The sequence below is a fragment of the Rhinatrema bivittatum genome, chromosome 4 (assembly GCF_901001135.1).
Source record: "Rhinatrema bivittatum chromosome 4, aRhiBiv1.1, whole genome shotgun sequence".
NCBI classification, from domain to species: domain Eukaryota; kingdom Metazoa; phylum Chordata; class Amphibia; order Gymnophiona; family Rhinatrematidae; genus Rhinatrema; species Rhinatrema bivittatum.
Window position 1 is genome coordinate 427134141 of NC_042618.1, and position 20075 is coordinate 427154215.

The 20075-nt window shown below is 45.9% G+C and overlaps 1 protein-coding gene across 2 annotated transcripts in view; it reads left to right on the plus strand.

The window, feature by feature from the left end:
- LOC115091271 (cullin-associated NEDD8-dissociated protein 1-like) overlaps positions 1-20075 on the plus strand; it is a 124973-nt gene that overhangs the window by 67578 nt on the left and 37320 nt on the right. For both annotated transcript variants that reach the window (XM_029601423.1, XM_029601422.1), the window contains exons 10-11: positions 14583-16088; positions 16433-16528. In XM_029601423.1, coding sequence (XP_029457283.1) covers positions 14583-16088; positions 16433-16528 — 1602 coding nt within the window. The remainder of the gene's footprint in view (positions 1-14582; positions 16089-16432; positions 16529-20075) is intronic.

Consider the following 20075-nt stretch of genomic DNA (forward strand, 5'->3'; position numbering starts at 1 on the left):
AGTCAGACGAACTGAACAAAATCACTGTGAACCTGGAAGATGTAGTAGGCCAGATTGACAAACTAAAGAGTAGCAAATCACCTGGACCAGATGGTATGCATACTAGGGTTCTGAAGGAACTCAAAAATGAAATTTCTGATCTTTTAGTTAAAATTTGTAACCTATCATTAAAATCATCCATTGTACCTGAAGACTGGAGGGTGGCCAATGTAACCCCAATATTTAAAAAAGGATCCAGGGGCGATCCGGGTAACTATAGACCAGTGAGCCTGACTTCAGTGCCGGAAAAAATAGTAGAAACTATTCTCAAGATCAAAATCGTAGAGCATATAGAAAGACATGATTTAATGGGGACACAGTCAACATGGATTTACCCAAGGGAAGTCTTGCCTAACAAATCTGCTTCATTTTTGTGAAGAGGTTAATAAACATGTGGATAAAGGTGAACCGAGAGATGTAGTGTATTTGGATGTTCAGAAGGCGTTTGACAAAGTCCCTCATGAGAGGCTTCTAAGAAAACTAAAAAGTCATGGGATAGGAGGCGATGTCCTTTTGTGGATTAAAAACCTGTTAAAAGACAGGAAACAGAGTAGGATTAAATGTCAATTTTCTCAGTGGAAAAGGGTAAACAGTGGAGTGCCTCAGGGATCTGTACTTGGACCGGTGCTTTTCAATATATATATATATATATATATATATAAATGATCTGGAAAGGAATACGACGAGTGAGGTTATCAAATTTGCGGATGATACAAAATTATTCAGAGTAGTTAAATCACAAGCAGACTGTGATACATTACAGGAAGACCTTGCAAGACTGGAAGATTGGGCATCCAAATGGCAGATGAAATTTAATGTGGACAAGTGCAAGGTGTTGCATATAGGGAAAAATAACCCTTGCTGTATTTACATGATGTAAGATTCCATATTAGGAGCTACCACCCAGGAAAAAGATCTAGGCATCATAGTGGATAATACTTTAAAATCGTCGGCTCAGTGTGCTGCAGCAGTCAAAAAAGCAAATAGAATGTTAAGAATTATTAGGAAGGGAATGGTTAATAGAACGGAAAATGTCATAATGCCTCTGTATCGCTCCATGGTGAGACCGCACCTTGAATACTGTGTACAATTCTGGTCGCCGCATTTCAAAAAAGATATAGTTGCGATGGAGAAGGTACAGAGAAGGGCAACAAAAATGATAAAGGGGATGGAACAGCCCTATGAGGAAAGGCTGAAGAGGTTAGGGCTGTTCAGCTTGGAGAAGAGACGGCTGAGGGGGGATATGATAGAGGTCTTTAAGATCATGAGAGGTCTTGAATGAGTAGATGTGACTTGGCTATTTACACTTTTGAATAATAGAAGGACTAATCGGAGAAAATTCTTTTTCACTCCATGCACAATAAAGCTCTGGAATTTGTTGCCAGAGGATGTAGTTAGTGCAGTTAGTGTAGCTGGGTTCAAAAAAGGTTTGGATAAGTTCTTGGAGGAGAAGTCCATTAATGGCTGTTAATCAATTTTACTTAGGGAATAGCCACTGCTATTAATTGCATCAGTAGCATGGGATCTTCTTAGTGTTTGGGTAATTGCCAGGTTCTTGTGGCCTGGTTTTGGCCTCTGTTGAAAACAGGATGCTGGGCTTGATGGACCCTTGGTCTGACCCAGCATGGCAATTTCTTATGTTCTTATGCATGGCGGGTGGCCTTAATGGTCAGGTTGCTCCATAGGACTTACTGAACTCTGCTCTTTTATTCCAAAATTTTTCCCGAGGCCAGTAGTTCCTGTTGGTGGGGATGCAGAGAGGTGGGTACCTTTATACACATGTAGTGGCATTGCCCAAATGTCAGTTACTTTTGGTTCCAGGTCACTCAGGAGGTGGCTGATATCCTGGGGTTTTCAGTCTTTATTGGACCCAGTCTGGGTTTGTTGGGTAGATGGTCCCACGCCTCCATTCCAGTTAAGTGCAGACCTCTGGACACTTGCTTCTAGTGGCCTGCTTTATGATTGCTAAGTTTTGGAAATCCAGCCCTTTTCTAACATATTGGCGCACCCAGGTGCAAGATATCGTTTATGTTGAAAGATTACATTATGATCTGAAAAATGAACTTTTTACATTTGAACTAATATGGGGTCCTTATATGGAGTATACCAAGTCCTAAATGTTGGTACTGTCTGCTTAGTGCCAAGATATGATTTTTAATCTCTGCTGTCTGATGGTTTATAATGTGTAATCTTTGCTTTTTCTTTTTTTCTATACCTCTCCTGCAACCTGTATGCTTAAAAAAAAAAAAAAAAAAAAAAAAGGTTAAATAGAGTGTTTTAAAAAAAACAAACCAACCTACAGGGTCTACTAGCATACGAAGGCTTCTTGGTTTGTTGGCTCGGCCAGGTGGTCCCAGGGAGGGGGGACACTGACGAATTGAAGGAATCTGAGGTTCCTGCAGAGGATTCTGTGGGAGCAGGCTGCACGCAAGATGTATAGGAGCCAGATGATGGACAGGAGGCGGTTCTGGTGGCTGGAGGGAATGACCCAAGGTGGTATGCTTTTTTTGCAAGGAGGAGCTGTGGCCCTTGATATTCTGCATGTCCTTAAGGAACTGGGTTTCACAAGAGGAATCCGATCAAGAAGGGGTGGACCCCATCATGGACAAATTGAGGGACCCAGCAAAAGCATTTCCTTTTCATAAGATGGTGAAGAAATTGGTGATCAGGGAGTGGGACATCCCTGAGTCCGGCCTAAAGGTTGGTAGCGCAATGACGAATCAATATCCATTGCCGGAGGATATGCTAGAGCTTTTGGCGCTTCTGAAGGTGGATGCTTTGGTGTCGGCGGTAACCAAGAAGACTATCATTCTGATGGCAGGATCATTCACGGTAAAAAAAAAAAAAAAAATGTTCAGGATGAGAGTTGGAAGTCCACATCAAGAAGTTTTTTTGAAGTCTTGGCCCTGGGCATCAGGGCTGCGGTTTACAGTGGTTTTATGCAAAGGGCCTGCTTGTACTAGGTCCAGATTTGCAAGCGAAGGAGTCTACATCAGCGACTGCAACGAAACAGGCTGAGCATTTGGAAGTGGTGGTGGCGGCATATGTGGTGGATATCTTATATGACTTGATCAGAACATTTTCCAAGATTATGATATCTGCTGTTTCGGCCAGTTGTCTAGTTTGGTTACGAAACTGGTAAACAGATCTATTGTCCAAGTCTCAGCTAGGGGCCCTTCCATTCAAGGGCAAGCTCCTGTTTGGAGAAGACTTGGAACAGCTGGTGAGGCATTTAGGAGAGTCCAAAGGGCATAAACTGCCGGAGAACAGGCCAAAAGGCAGGAAATCTTTTCCCACCCTTTCACACTTTTGAGAGAATAAGATATATTTTGACAGAATAGGTGCTCTTCGGGACCTCTGAGGCAGGATTCGACTGTACACAATCCTGGAGGAAGTCCTTACGGGGTGGACACAAGCCATCCCAAGACAACCCTGGTTAGGGAGCCAGGGGCACCAAGTTCTCACAATGAGGCAAGGCTGGTCCACTCTTCTGTTCCAGTTATTGGGGGTCATTTGTCTCTCTTTTACGAGGAGTGGACCAGAATTATGATGGACCAGTGGGTCCTAAGTGTGATGAGAGATGACTTTGCATTCAAATTTGCTTGACTGATTTGAGAGGCTTACATTGTATCCCCTTGCGATCTCCACGCCAAGAGAGTGGCAGTTCAGGGGACAGTGGACCGCTTGCAGCATCTGGGGGCATAGTGCCGTTTCCTCAAGAGGAACAGAGAACAGAGAGGTACTTCATTTATTTCATGGTACCAAAAAAGGAGGAAATGTTCAGGCTGGCTTTGGATTTAAAAAAGCTAAACACAGCTCTCAAGGTTCCTTGGTTCCACATGGAAACCGTGTGGTCATTCATAGTGGCCGTACACAAGGGAGAGTCCCTGGCCTCTCTTGATTTGACAGAAGCATATCTGCATATAGCCATTAGGCCAGAACACTAGCAGTTTCTACAGTTCATGATCCTGGATAAACATTTTCAATTTTGTATGCTTCCTTTCAGATTGGCTACAGCTCCATGTACATTCACCAAAGTGATGGCAGTGATGGCAATAGTACTCAGGCAGGAAGGTATATTGGTGCATCCTGTATCTGGCTGACTGCTAATTTGAGCAAAATTGGCGGACTTCTGTGGAAAGTCTGTGCTGTTGCGGTTAAGGTCTCTGGGCTGGGAAGGCAACGACGGTAGTTTACATCAGTCAACAGGGAGGAACCAAGAGTTGAGCGATGGCTCAGGAAGCCCGGGAGTTAGTGCGATGGACGGAACAACAAAACTGACGGCATTTCACATAGCCGAGGTGAACAATGTTTTGGCGGATTTTCTCAGTCTTAGAAAGCTAGACCCTGGAGAGTGGGAACTATCGGAGGCAGCGATGCATCTCATTCAGGTCAGGTGGGATTACGCCACATGGACTTGATGGCATCCAACAGAATGCCAAGGTGCCTCGTTTTTACAGTTGTCAGAACACTGGACAAAGGATCAATGCTCTGGTTCTACCCTGGCCTCGAGACATTCTGGTGGGCAAGGCGCTAAGGCAGATAGAGAAACATCAGGCAATGTGATTCTGGTGGCTCCGGAGTGGCCACATTGTCCATGGTTCACAGACCTGGTCAACATGACAGCAGACAAGTCTCTAAGGTTCAGCCATCTATTGAGGCTTCACCAAGGTCTAATATGTTGAGAACAGGTGGCTTACTTCTGTCTTGTGGCTTGGCTTTTGAGAGGAAATGGCTGAGATGAAAGGCTTACTCTGAGAACATTATTGCTACCTTGCTGTAGGCCAGATGACCATCCACACCCTTGGCTTATCTGAGGAGTTGGTGGGTCTTTGAGTCCTGGTGTGCCGATCAGTGAGTTCTACCTACTCATGTTTCAGGGTCTCATATTTTGATTTTACTGCAAAGGGGCTTGGTGAAGGGACTAGCCTATAATTCTCTTCGGGTACAGGTCAAAGCATTGAGATATCTTCAGGGTGTAAGGTGCACGGAGTTTCCCTGGCCACGCATCTGGATGTCATGTATTCTTCAAAGAGCAAAACATTTGCATCCTGTGGTGAGAAAGATCTGCCCCTTTTGGAATATTAATCTGTTTCTGAGAGGGATGTGTGAGGCTTCATTGAGCCGCTGAAGAGAGTAACCATAAAGGACTTGACTCTGAAGGTAGTTTTTCTGGTGGCTATTTGTTCAGCCAGAAGGATTTTGGAACTTCAGGCACTGCCTTGTCAGGACACTTTTCTGTAAATTTCAGAATCTGGGGTCTCATGCATAGTATCCTCTTTTTTTTCTTCCAAAGCTTGTTTCAGCATTCTGTCTTAGCCAAACAGTGGAGCTTCCGGCCTTTTGGAATTTGGATTCATCCGCACCTCATGCGAAAGAGCTTCAGGTGTTGGATGTGCAGCGAGCATTGTTGAGGTATTTCAAGATTACTAATAGTTTCCGCATGTCAGATCATGTCTTTTTGTTTTGGAGTGGTCCCAAGAAGGGGTGTAAGGCGTCCAAAGCGACAATTTTGTATTGGCTGAAGGAAGCTATTGGCTCAGCTTACATTTGTAAGGGTCATCCTGTTCCAGAAGGGTCAAGGGCTCACTCAACTCATTCTCAGGCAACTTCTTGGGACAAATCTCAACAGGTGTTTCCACAGGAGATTTGTCGGGCAGCTACTTGGAAGTCATTGCACACTTTCACCAGACATCTGCTGGATGTCTGGACTCCAGATTCTATGGTCTTTGGTGAGAGTGTTCTACGAGTGGGACTTTCACAGTCCCACCCAATTTAGGGAAGCTTGGGAACATCCCAGGAGTCTCGACTCATCTGGGGTATGAACAGGAAAGGAAAATTGGTTCTTACCTGCTAATTTTCGTTCCTGGAATACCACAGATCAGTCCACAGCCCCACTCATTCTGGAAGAGTCCGTTCGTACTAACTGTTTATTTGTAATGCAGAGTTGTCAACTGATTCAATGATCTCCTTTGTTTTGGAAAGAATTTCCAATTTTGAGGCTTCACCTTCTGCTCATTGAGGGGGATTTGGAGTCTTAGTTGTTAGTGTTTATTAATTATAATCTTGGCTTGGGTACAGGTCAATACTGAGGGACTGCAGGTGGCACACTAGGTTATATGGCAGTGTCTGTTAAACCTTTTTTTTTTCTGTCTCCATCTGCTGGCAGGGAGACAAAACCCAAGAGTCTGGCCTGATCTGTGGCATTCCAGGAACCAAAATTTAGCAGGTAAGAACCAATTTTCCTTTTATGTTTGTTGCAATACTGATAAATTCCCAGGAAAAAATAAAATGAAGTCTGAAAATGAAGGTCTCTACTTAATGTGGAAACGGGATGCGATTGCTTCATACTATAACGCCATGACAACCAGTATGCCTTAACTAGCTTCAGCAAGTGTGAAGTCAATTGTGACTACTACTAACCATCCCACATACTTAAGAGAGAATGGCAGTGCAGTAAGGTTTCCATGTTAGCACTTTTCTGCAGCATGTACGTAGTGTTGCAGTATGCTGGCCTGGCAGTTTCCTCCTCCTTCCTTTGGGCTTCAGGTGCTATTGTAACCAGCCTCTGTTTGGCCATGGCACTATGAATCTGCATAAGCATGCAGGGTTTTTCCTCTAGTTTCTGTATCTTCTCTGAACTTAGCCTTGCAATTTGCATTGACCATGAATAGCCAGGAGCCATTGAAAATGGCTACCTTCCTGAGCAAGCACCCCCAAGTTATGTGAAGGCTGTTTCTCACCCCCTCCATCAGGGCTGTGGATGATTCTCCAAAGCATCCCTAACCAGACCATAGATCAGAATTCAGGCCCAGAAATTATATTGTCATCCTGCATGACAGCACTGCCATTGGGCCATCTGTGGACAGGTTTAACAAAACAACTATTTTTCTAGCGTGTAACCAGGTGGACTCAGGACCAATGTGTTATGTTCCCCTGCCAGAAGATGGAGACTGAGTCAGATTTCAAAGCTAATTCCACCCTAGATACACCCCTGCAGTGACCTCAGCCCTTCAGTATTTCTCAGACTCTAGCAGATGGTGGATGTACCTCTCCCTATGGGGATTGCTGTACATTTTTGGAAGGAGAAATTCTACATTTAATTTGTAGGAAAATATTGAGCCTTGCTCTCCTGCAGTGATACCTAAAGGCCCCTCCTGAGGTGATTTCCGAGATCCCTCGAAGGTGTGTCTTGGTCTGGTAGCCGGTTCCCAGCGTGGACTTTGCTGCTTAAGCAGCTAAAAGGCAGCAGGTGCAGGAAGCCGAGCATGGCGGTGACAGCCAAAGCCCTCTCCCCCTGCAGCCGGAGACCGTCTCTGTACTCAGCCGGTAAGCGTTGAGCCCAGGTAAGTTTAAAAAAAAAAAGATTTACCTCCCTATTCAGAGACATTTGGAGGGGTTTCGGTAAGACTTCCTCCAGTCTCCTTGCTCAGTGTGCTGTACCAACGTCATTCTGATCCCATTGGGGTAAGGGGAAATGGGCTTCTGAGCAGGTTGAGCGGCCCTCCAGTGGACTAGGCCTTGCTTTAGGCTTGGTTGGCACACCAATTGGTAGGCCGCAGCAGTGCCATATTGCATGCATCTTTCTGCATGCCTTATTGCCCTCCATAGAATGTCGATACGCGCAATGCGTTGGCTTTGTGCATGTGCTGTGCGCATAACATTGCGCACATACATACGTGCAGAATACAGGCAATGCCTGGCCCACGGGCTGTGTGTGCACCTCTTGTGTCCCGCCTAGGTGCCCAAAATCTGTGCGCATAAAATTTTAAGTGCAAGCCGACAGAACACAGTTACCGTCTCCATTGGCTCTGGCCTTTCTCCCTGCGCTACTTGTCATATTAGGGTTTCACAGTCTGACCTGGATTCCAACTTATGTCATCATTATGAGGAAGCCCCTGGAGAGTTGGCCTCCCCGGACTTTGCTAAGCCCGGCTCCTCACATTCAGAGGTTGGGTTAGCCACAGCCTTAACTGGACGTATGCTGGATCGGAGCACTCCCGGGACTGGGTCATCCATGGGAGAGGGAAATTTAGCGGCACCTACCCCAGTACCTCCTGGGCTAGGCATAGATCCGGCTGCCTTCTCTTGAGTGGAATTTTTCCAGGGCCTTCAAGCCTTCGTGCAGGTGCAGTCTTGCCTCACAAATCTTCACCTTTTTTGAAGGAGTTAATAAACATTTAGATAAAGGTGAACCAGTAGATGTAGTATATTTGGAATTTCAGAAGGCGTTTGACAAAGTTCCTCATGAGAGGCTTCTAGGAAAAGTAAAAAGTCATGGGATAGGTGGCGATGTCCTTTCATGGATTACAACTGGCTAAAAGACAGGAAACAGAGAGTAGGGTTAAATGGACAATTTTCTCAGTGGAAGGGAGTGGGCAGTGGAGTGCCTCAGGGATCTGTATTGGGACCCATACTTTTCAATATATTTAGAAATGATCTGGAAAGAAATACGACAAGTGAGGTAATCAAATTTGCAGATGATACAAAATTGTTCAGAGTAGTTAAATCACAAGCAGATTGTGATAAATTGCAGGAAGATCTTCTGAGGCTGGAAAATTGGGCATCCAAATGGCAGATGAAATTTAATGTGGATAAGTGCAAAGTGATGCATATAGGGAAAAACAACCCATGTTATAGTTACAATGTTAGGTTCCATATTAGGAGCTACCACCCAAGAAAGAGATCTAGGCATCAGTGGATAACACATTGAAATCATCGGTTCAGTGTGCTGCGGCAGTCAAAAAAGCAAACAGAATGTTGAGAATTATTAGAAAGGGAAGGGTGAATAAAACGGAAAATGTCATAATGCCTCTATCGCTCCATGGTGAGACCGCACCTTGAATACTGTGTACAATTATGGTCACCGCATCTCAAAAAACATACATAGAAACAGAAATGACGGCAGAAGAAGACCAAACGGCCCATCCAGTCTGCCCAGCAAGCTTCGCACTTTTTTTTTTCTCTCTCATACTTATCTGTTACTCTTGGCTCTTAGTAACTTTTGGTTCTATTTCCCTTCCACCCCCGCCATTAATGCAGAGAGCAGTGTTGGAGCTGCATCTAAATGAAATATCTAGCTTAGTTAGGGATAGTAACCGCCGCAATAAGCAAGCTACACCCATGCTTATTTGTTTACCCAGACTATGTAATTCAGTCCTTGTTGGTTGTTGTCTGTATATAGATCCACTTTTATTCATTTTCCCTGCCGTTGAAGCAGAGAGCTATGCTGGATATGCGTGAAGTATCAGTCTTTCTCCCCTGCCGTTGAAAAGATATAGTTGCGATGGAGAAGGTACAGAGAAGGGCGACCAAAATGATAAAGGGAATGAAACAGCTCCCCTATGAGGAAAGACTAAAGAGGTTAGGACTTTTCAGCTTGGAGAAGAGACGGCTGAGGGGATATATGATAGAGGTGTTTAAAATCATGAGAGGCTAGAACGGGTTAATGTGAATCAGTTATTTACTCTTTCGGGTAATAGAAAGACTAGGGGGCTTTCCATGAAGTTAGCATGTGGCACATGCTAAAACTAATCGGAGAAAGTTCTTTTTCACTCAACGCACAATTAAACTCTGGAATTTGTTGCCAGAGGATGTGGTTAGTGCAGTTAGTGTAGCTGTGTTTAAAAAAGGATTGGATAAGTTCTTGGAGGAGAAGTCCATTACCTACTATTAATTAAATTGACTTAGAAAATAGCCACTGCTATTACTAGCAACAGTAGCATGAAATAGACTTAGTTTTGGGGTACTTGCCAGGTTCTTATGGCCTGGATTGGCCACTGTTGGAATCAGGATGCTGGGCTTGATGAAAACCTTGGTCTGATCCCAGTATTGCATGTTCTTATGTTCTTACCTCACTTGCCCCTGTCAGGACGGAACCTCAGCCGGTATGCCCTTCCTCTCGGCAGCCCTCGAGGAATGTCTGTCCCCACCAAGGGTATCTCTGGCAGGGACCCAGACGGCACGGACGAAGAGGAGTATACAGATTCCTTGGAAGATGGGGAAATTCTCCCTGGTTTAGAACCGTATAGTACCGTGTTATGGTTTTTCCATAGAGACAAATTGCCAGCCTTGTTTTCCCAGACCCTGAAGATGCTGGGAGTTCCTGGGGCGGACTGACAGAACCAAAGAAGAATCCCATTCTGATTTCCATACGGAAAGCCTCTCGCTACTTTCCAATTCTGGAAGCCACCCAGGAGTTGATTGACCTGGAATGGGATGCCCCAGAAGCAAGTTTTAAAGGTGGACGAGTGTTATACCCACTGGATCCAGCAGTGAGAGGTTGCCTTTCCCTAAAGTGGATGCACTGGTCTGTGCCATCTCTAAGCGAACAACTAACCCAGTAGATGGAGGAGTGGCCTTAACAGATGTGCACAATAGACAGATGGAGTCTATCCTTAAACAGGCCTTTGATGCAGTAGCAATGACCTTACAGATTGCTGCTTGTTGTGCCCTGGTAGCTCATTTGTGCCTACTCCTCTTCAGGAGGTGAATGACTCAGGGTGAATTCCAGAGTGGATATGGAACCTGCTGCCACCTTTTTAGCTGACACAGGCTCAGATCTAGTCTGTACTTTGAAGACAGCTATGGCTGCGGAATTGGTCAGCAGATGCAACCTCCAAGGCAGATCTTGCAAAGATGCCCTTTAAAAGACCACTCCTTTTCGGAAACAAATTGGAAAAGCTGGCCATTAAATCAGGCAAATCTCCATTTTCCCCGGCTACCAGAAGATAAGAGAAAGCAGTTACGGCACCCCTTGCCTATGAGGGGTCAATCCAGGGGCTTCCAACACTTTCGCCCCTACAGAAACTCGACATTTCAGAGGTCTTGGCCCTTTGGGAGGTCTCAGTCATTTATTTGTGTTTAGCAATTATGTATGTTTTAAACTGTAAACCGCTTAGATCTGTATAGGGGATATACAAAACTTTTTAAATTAAATTAGTAGCCGACAGCCCAAGAGAGAGGCAGGCTCGGGTTCAGGTTCATCCCGAATCCCCCAATGAAATTTTGCTGACCCACCCTCAGAATGTCCCTCTTCTACCAGAGGTGGGTCGAGATCATTTTGGATAAATGAGTACTGGAGGTCATACGAGAAGAATATGCGCTGCAATTTCACAGCACGCCTCGGAACATATAATTTCTCCTTGCCACTCCCAGCACAAGAAGCAGGCAGTGGGAGACTACTCTTCTAAGGCTCCTCAGAATGAGGGCTATAAACCCAGTACCTGCACCCCAGGAAAATACAGGACATTCCATCTATTTCATCATACCCAAGAAGGAAGGTTCCTTTTGCCCCATCCTGGACCTCAAGAGTGTCAACCAATATCTACGAGTGAATCATTTCTGCATGAAAAACCCTATTCTCTGTGATAATGGCCATACAGTCGGGAGAATTCTTAACCTCCTTGGACCTATCTGAGGCCTACCTACATATTCCAATCCGTCAAGAACACAAACGTTTCCTATGCTTTGTGGTATGGGGTCGCCATTATCAGTTCTGTGCACTGCCCTTTGGCCTAGCCACTGCCCCCAGAACATTTTCCAAGATTATGGTGGTCGTAGTGGCAGCATTGAGAAAAGAGGGAATCCTGGTGCACTTGTACTTGGACAACTGGTTGATCCGGATCAAGTCCATGGAAGAGAGTCTCCCGGTGACCAACAGGGTGACCTCCTTGCTTCAGGAACTCGGGTCATAAAACCTGTCCAAGAGCAGTCTCACGCCTTCTCAGTCCTTGGAGTATCTGGGAGTCTAGTTCAACATGAGGCAGGGCAAGGTCTTTCTGCCAACCACACAGATCCAGAAGTTGATGTTCCAGGTGCGTCAGTTGATGAACCCGATACGCCCGATGGTATGGTGCTATCTCCAAGTTCTCGGTTTGATGATGGCAACCCTGGAAGTGGTAACTTGGGCGAGGGTGCATAATCATCCGCTTCAGCTTTCTCTGCTGTCATGTTGGAACCCACAGTCTCGATTATTCGGTTTGCCTCCACTTGCTGATAGAAATTTGTTCTCGCCGCCAGTGGTGGCTGCAGGAGAGTCATCCTGAGCAGGGGGGTGCATTTGTCCCGTTCCCCCCCCCCCCCCCCCCCCAATCTGGTTGGTTCTCACGACAGATGAGAGTCTCTGGGGTTGGGGAGCTCACTGTAAGGAACTGGTGGCCCAGGGATGTTGGTCTGGAACATCAATTGCCTGGAAGCCCAGGCAGTCAGGTTGGCATGCTTACAATTCAGCCACAGACTCCAGGGGCAAGCAGTCCGCGTGATGTTGGACAAAGTGACAACTGTGGCCTACATCAATTGCCAGGGAGTAACCAAGAACCAGCAAGTATCGCAGGAGATAGACCTTATGGAATGGGTGGAAGCACATCTACAGATTATCTCAGCCTTCCACATCACAGGAAAAGATAACATCAGAGCAGACTTTCTAAGCAGAGTCTGGATCCAGGAGAGTGGGTGTTGTCCTCCAAAGCATTTCAACTGATAATGGATCGCTGGGGCTTCCCGTCACTCGACCTGCTGGCCACATCTCACAATGCGAAGGTTCCTCGATTCTTCAGTTGCACAAGAGATTCGGGGTCCCTGGGAATCGACGCGCTCATCCAGATCTGGCCGGAAGACGAGTTGCTATACGCCTTCCCTCCATGGCCCCTTCTGGCAGGATCATTCGCAGAATCGAACACTACAGAGGATTAATCTTCCTGGTAGCTCCAGATTGACCCAGACATCTGTGGTATGCAAACCTATGGAGACTTCTTGTGGAGAACCCCCTATGCCTCCCGCCGCACAAGGACCTGTTGCAGCAGGGCCCGGTTCTTCATGAGGATCTGACTCAATTCTGTCTTACGGTCTGGCCCTTGAGAGGGCTTGCCTGATGAAGCGGGGATTTTCTGCAGCAGTAATTGTCACCTTGCTTCGCACTCGGAAGTTCTCCACGACTAGCTAAATGCGGATTTGGAGAGTATTTGAGGCTTGATGCAAGGAGCACGGTGTTTCCCCCTCGTGCTGTCAAAATCCCACTTACTCTGGAATTTTTGCAGGATGGGTTGAATAAAGAATTAGCCCTTAACTCCTTGAAGGTTCAGGTAGTGACTCTCTCCTGTTTCAGGGGTGAGGTGAATATGGCCTCCCTGTTGGCCCATTTTGACATGGTCCATTTTCTGAAGGGAGTGAAGCACCTTCGGGCTCCCTTGCGATTACCAGTCCCCCTCCCTTGTGTAATCTTAATCTAGTGCTGGATAGTTTGGTGGGCCCTACCTTTTGACCATTGCATGGTCTTTCCTTGCATCTGTTGACTTTGAAAATGGTGTTCCTGGTGGCTGTATGCTCAGCGCATCTCATCTCTGAACTGCAGACATTGTCGTGCCGGGAGCCATTCTTCTGGATGACTCTAGAGGTGTTACAGCTACATACTGTTCCATCCTTCTTGCCTAAGGTAGTCTCTGAGTTTCATTTGAATCAGTCCATTTCGTTACCATCCCTATATAAAATCAGGGACGTGGAGGAATATCGCCTCCTACGTCATTTGGATATCAAGAAACTGCTAGTGCGTTATCTGCAAGTTTCAGAAATGGTCTGAAAGACAGATTGCCTGTTTGTCCTTCACAGTGCAAGGAAGTAGGGTGAACCAGCTTCGCGGGCTACCATAGCTCACTGGATTAAGGCGGTGGTCACGGATGCCTATGGTGGAGGCTGGAAAGCCCATTGCCTTCTCAGATTAGAGCTCATTCCACTAAGGCTCAGGTGGTGTTATGGGTGGAGGTTAGACTGTTGTCTCTCGTCAATATCTGCCGAGCAGCGATGCGGTCCTCCTTGTACACCTTCTCCAGATTTTATCGCCTGGATGTACAGGCCCGAAAGGATGCAGCCTTTGCACGGGTGGTATTAACTGGACCATGGGTAGCCTCCCACCCCAATCGGGAGTAGCTTTTGTATATCCCATTGGTCCTGAGTCCATCTGGCTACACACTAGGAAATGGAGAAATTACTTACCTGATAATTTACCTGATGGACTCGGCTTTCCGCCCTTGGCTGCCCAACGATTATGCCATGGGACCTTCCGTGGGGGGCTTCTAATCCAAAGAGATTACTGGTAAGTGTTCATCCAGTCTCTAGATTGGGGTATCTGTGTTCTTACTAGAGTTCAGTGTTTATGATTGGTTGAGTATAGATACGGTTGTCTGTTTTTAATCATATTTTTAATCAAGTTTTTTTCTAGTATGTCCACAGTGGCTTTTGAAGAGAATACTGCCATCTGAGGTCACTGCAGGGGTGAATGTACTGTGACGTCAGCTTTGCTCTGTCTCCATCTGCTGGCAGAGGAGCATAACCCATTGTTCCTGAGTCCATCTGTCTACACTAAGGAAATGAAATTATCAGGTAAGTAACTTCTCCATTTTTTATTTTTTACTGAGTCAAAAATTAAGAAGTAGCACTTGTCTAAGTAGTTCATTTCACAAGCTTTGGGAACTAGAAACCGGGGTGATGGTGGGATTTTATGTGTATTGTGTGCATAGCAATAAAATGTGGTTTTGCCTCCCACACAGGAATCGTTTTCTCTTTGACTGAAAAATCTAGCTCCTCTAACATGCGCATTGACACGCTGGCTTTCCTATACGTCCTTCTCTGCAGTCACCCTCCAGAGGTGTTCCACCCGCATGTTAGCACCCTGTTTTCCCCTGTTGTGGTCTGCATTGGAGATCCTTTCTACAAGATCACTTCAGAAGCTCTGCTGGTCACTCAGCAGCTAGTGAAAGTCATTCGACCCCTGGACAAGCCTTGTACCTTTAGCTGCCAGCCATATGTGCAGGATCTGTTTTCCAGCACTTTGAAGAGGCTTCAAGCTGCTGACATTGATCAAGAAGTGAAGGAGCGTGCCATCGCCTGTATGGGACAGATAATTTGCAACCTCGGGGATCACCTTGGTAGTGACCTGCAGCCAACACTAAAGATCTTTCTTGAAAGACTGAAAAATGAAATTACACGACTACCCACAGTCAAAGCCTTGACAATGATTGCAAGCTCTCCTCTTAAGATTGATCTGAGGCCTCTGCTTGGGGAAGGGTTTCCCATTCTGGCATCCTTCCTGCGGAAGAATCAACGGGCCTTAAAGCTAAGCACCTTGACTGCCCTGGATATTCTGATCAAGAACTACAGTGACAGCCTGAAACCTGCCATGGTTGAGTCTGTGCTAGCAGAGCTGCCGGCATTAATTACAGAGAATGACATGCACATCTCTCAGGTCTCCATCATCTTTCTTACCTCTCTAGCCACTGTCTACCCATCTTCCTTGTCAAAGATCAGTGGCTCAGTTCTTTCTGAGCTTTTCCACCTTGTGCACTCCCCCCTGTTACAGGGAGGGGCCCTTAATGCTATCCTGGACTTCTTCCAAGCTCTGGTGCTTACAAAGACCAGCAATTTGGGCTACATCAATCTGATGAAGCAGCTGACAGGTCCCATTTATTCTTCCAGCTATGCTGCTGCCCCTGTGGCCATGCACAAACAAGCCTATTATTCCGTGGCTAAATGTGTGGCAGCCCTTTCTTCCGTTTGCCCCAAGGAAGCTGCTGGTATGGTTAGCCAGTTTGTTCAGGATGTGAAGAACCCACGTTCTAGTGATGCAGTTCGCATGCTGGCTTTCCTTTCCTTGGCAGAGATAGGACGTACTATGAACCTGAGTGCACAGCGTGAACTCAAAGCAGTCATTCTAGATGCCCTATCTTCTCACAGTGAGGAGGTGAAATCAGCTGCTTCCTATGCCTTGGGCAACATCAGCATTGGTAGCCTGAGGGACTACCTGCCCTTCATCCTTCAAGAGATTGGCAGCCAACCTAAGAGGCAGTATCTACTGCTGCACTCCCTGAAGGAGGTGATCAGCTCCTCTCCTGCAGATAGCCTGAAGCCTTATGTGGAAGACATATGGGCCTTGTTGTTCAAGCACTGTGAGTGCTCAGAAGAAGGGACACGTAGTGTGGTGGCAGAGTGCTTGGGGAAGCTCACGCTGGTCAATCCCTCCCAGCTGCTGCCACGGCTGAAAAAGCAACTGACAGCAGGTAATCAGATCCATGTTAGTTTAGCAAATGATATTAATCTTCTATGAGGTCTTTGCAAGTGTACAGGTGTGTACCTGTGTGTATGTGCATGTTTGTCTTTGCATACATGTTGAGTGGCTGCTTGTGCCTGTATCTATTAGTTTCTACTTGACCCTTTTTTTTTTTTTTACTTTGCCAATGTATAGCAAAGGTTGTTGACAATACGTGCTTCATGAAAACAACATGAAAATGCTTATATGCATGATATAAATATATTTATGTATGCTTATAAATGAAAATATTGAATATTACATTTTTACCTATGGTATTGTGGTTGTAGATTTTAACCCTTTCCGTGGTTGCAGGTTCCCCATATGCACGGAGCACTGTGGTTACTGCCATCAAATTTACAATTTCCGATCAGCCCCAGCCTATTGACCTGCTCTTAAGAAGCTGTATAGGTAAGTAAGCCTGTGTTACTTGGGGGGAACCCTCAGTCATGTCCAGAAAACAAAGGATGCCAAACAGGGATGATTACTAGCTGTTAATATTAGATTTTTACTTACCCAGTTTTTACGTACATCCTGTTTGTAAAGTTATCTTGAGTTGGTATCTTACCCTTGGAGAAAGTGGAAGATAGGAGCACTTTGAGTCTCATTTCAGGTGTTCAGTAAATAAAGGTGAAGGCCAGGAGGATAAGGATGTAGCTCACAGGAATTCTGCCCATTTGGGAGGGTGGTGTGCTTAGGAAAACAAGAGGGCTTTAGTTTACAGAATTTAAGAGGATAAGGAATGCTGTATATGTGGCTATGGTGGGTTTAGGGAGATGGAACTTACAAGCTTGCTTTATACTGAAGATGAAGGGATTGTAACCTGCAGCAGTGCTGTATATATGTGAGTAGAGCAAGCTGTGGGTTGGCTAGAATGTGTCGGTTCTTAATATATCTCCATCTGCTGATTCACTAATTGTTGAAATTCCATTTCCTCTTCACTCAGTCAGGCCAGTTCATTACTAGTGGGTTATGCATGTGAACTAGCATGCGGAGACAGAGATCAAAGGCTTGCTGATGTCACTCCTCATATACTCCAGCTGATGCTGGATGTGCTAACTTAAGCTCAGTGCTTGGGCATCGTGGAATAGGATAGATGTCAGGCTCCTGAGGTGACAGCTAAGTTCCCTCCGTCAGTTGAGTGGGATCCTGACTGCAACTAGGGGTTGATTCTAAGGGAGCTCCAGAGATGATGTCAGAATTCCTCTCCCTCTGTTGAGCAGGCATGGATAGAAGGGGAGTTTTCACGTAAATAAGCAGCTGAATTAGCCATGCTGTCTGGGTACGTCTTCGTGCCACTAGGTGGCGGAGCTCTCCAAGTCTAGCAAAGTCTTTCAGCTAGGTTCTCCCTCTTATATCTTCTCTGATATACCTCAGGCTCCTCAGTCAGTTTTCTTCCGCTCGGCAGTTGGCACGTGGAGCTCTGCTCTCCTGTGAGAGAACTTTGTGAAGTAAAAGAAAAGAAAGAAAACCAGCGTTTAAACATCAAGGTTTGGTTAAAACGTTACCAGCAGTCAGAGACATGCCACGTCCTGGCTTTAAATTTTGCTTGTGTGGCAAAATTATCTCGGCCACAGATGGCCACATTCTGTGTTATCTCTGTCTGGGACCCTCCCATGACCAGATAAATTGTGCGGACTGCGGACGCATGTCCCCACGCACCCAGTGTCAGCGGGCTGCCAAACAACAAGATCTACAGTTAAAAGCTTCGGGCTCTTGTACCCCTTCTGAGACCTCGGTGTGAGCCTCCCCAGGCCCAAAAAGGAAGCAAACCACCTCTTCATTGAGGAGGGCTTCCTCTGTCGACCCTCCTACATCAGGACACCCGCAATTGCTCACCTGGCTGCAATCGGAGCACGGAGCGGGAGATACGTCGGCGGCATCGCGACAGCATGCCTCACCGACGCATCTACTCCCTGAAGACAGACGCACCAAAGCTGCTTCAAAGCGTTGCCACATTGAAGTAAGGCCAAGCGGTTGACGCACCGGCACAAAGAGGCTTCAGCACCGAAGCTATACCATGCCGGCACATCGTTGAAGCATCCAGCACATCGACGCAGAGGCACCACCGCAATGCACCCTCGACTCACTGATGCACCACCGACGCAAATGATGCACGTCAGTGTACAGTCGACGCAGCCATCCCACAGCCACCCCAAAAAACTTCATTCCGGCCATAAGAGGCCTAGGGAAGCGTCGCCATCATCGATAGTGGATCTGGACAGGGATATTTCACCATTCTGTTCATCGTTCACTTCTCCTTCATCACCAGCATGGTATAACTTCCACGTCCCTTCCCTCAGAAGTGCCTCTGGCTCCCGACCAACCTCTGGCTATTCCACAACTTCTGCCATTGAGACCGCCTCCACAGAAGCAGCAGCCACTACAGGAAGGGCTTCGTCCCACCCCTCCACACCCTGTGCCGACGCCTTCAACTTCAGGCTTAGCTACACAGGCCATGACTCAAATTACCATCATACTGACACAGTTTTTACAGTCAGTAGAACAGTCTCAAATTCCACCTTCGTCACCTGTGGTCCCGCCAGAACCTACAGTAGACCCAGCATTCCAGGACCAGCACCAAAGGTCCCTCTTACTCAACCACCATCTCAGACACATGATATATCAGATACTGATTCCTCATCTACGGGCTTCCCCTCTGACCCAGCAGAGGTACCCCTGGAACCGTCTTCGCCTCCAGAAGACCTGACGTATTCGCAGTTTATTGAAAAAGTCGGACAACTGTTGAATGTAGAAACACGTAGACTTCCTGATCCTGCCAAGAAATGCTTGGTATACTGAAGATTTTTGATGAGCCTACAGAGCCCGTGTCCCTCCCACATCATCCAGTTTTAACAACTCTTATGGAAAAGTCCTCCCACGTCACGGAAAATTGACTTAAAGTACAGGATGAAAGATTCCTCCTTTCATACGTCGATTCATCTACCTCATAATTCTGTGGTAGTTGAGTCTGCAGTGCAGAAAGCCAGAAAATCCAGAATTCATGCTAATACACCACCACACAGGGACCAAAAGTCACTGGATGATTTTGCAAAGAAAACCTTTCAGTCTGCGATGTTGAATGCACGCATCCAGAACCATCAGTTCTACATAGCCCAATACCTGTTTGAGAATCTCCAGGCATTGAAGTTGTCCATTCAACAAGCCTCGCCGGACGTCGCCGTTCCTCCTCAATATCATAATATCGAAGAAGGTCTTCGACATTTATTAAGATCCATTTATGAGGGATTTGATATTTCCTCAAAATCTTCCGCAAAAGCAGTTGCAGTGAGACACTTAGCATGGTTGCGATCCAATGCCATACGGGACAATGTCCATGAAAAACTGGTAAATCTACCCTGTCGTCCCGAAAATTTGTTTGGAGACAAATTTACTGAAACAGTAGCTAAGCTCAAGGAGCAAAAGACGGCCGTCCTTTCCTTGACTGCTCCTCACATCCCATCGACCTCAAGGCTTCATTACACATCCTCAACATCCTACAGGAAGACCCCCTTTAAGTCTTTCAAGCCCTTTTTTTATTTAATAATATTATTATTTTTTTGTTTTTGTTTTTATTTATTTATTTATTTATTTTTTATTTTTATATACCGAAGTTCTTGTGAGAACTACAAATCACTCCGGTTTACATAAAACGATGAAGTGCCCAAAAGAGAAAGGGGCTTTACATGGAACCATAGAACAGATGGAACAATAATGGAACAATATAACCGGATGTCAATTTAACATAGTAATAAATAAATATTATATTTAACGTAGAAATAATGACATATTAAAGCTACAATATAAATACAATAAAAATATGATGAACTTTTGGACTCAAAGATTGTTGTACAGTTGCAGAGTCCTGATAGTAGGACTTGGTGAGGTGTCCGTAATTTGGGGATACCTCATATTTAGGAGGTCCTCCCGTCTAAGTAGCATTGGGGTAGATTTTCAA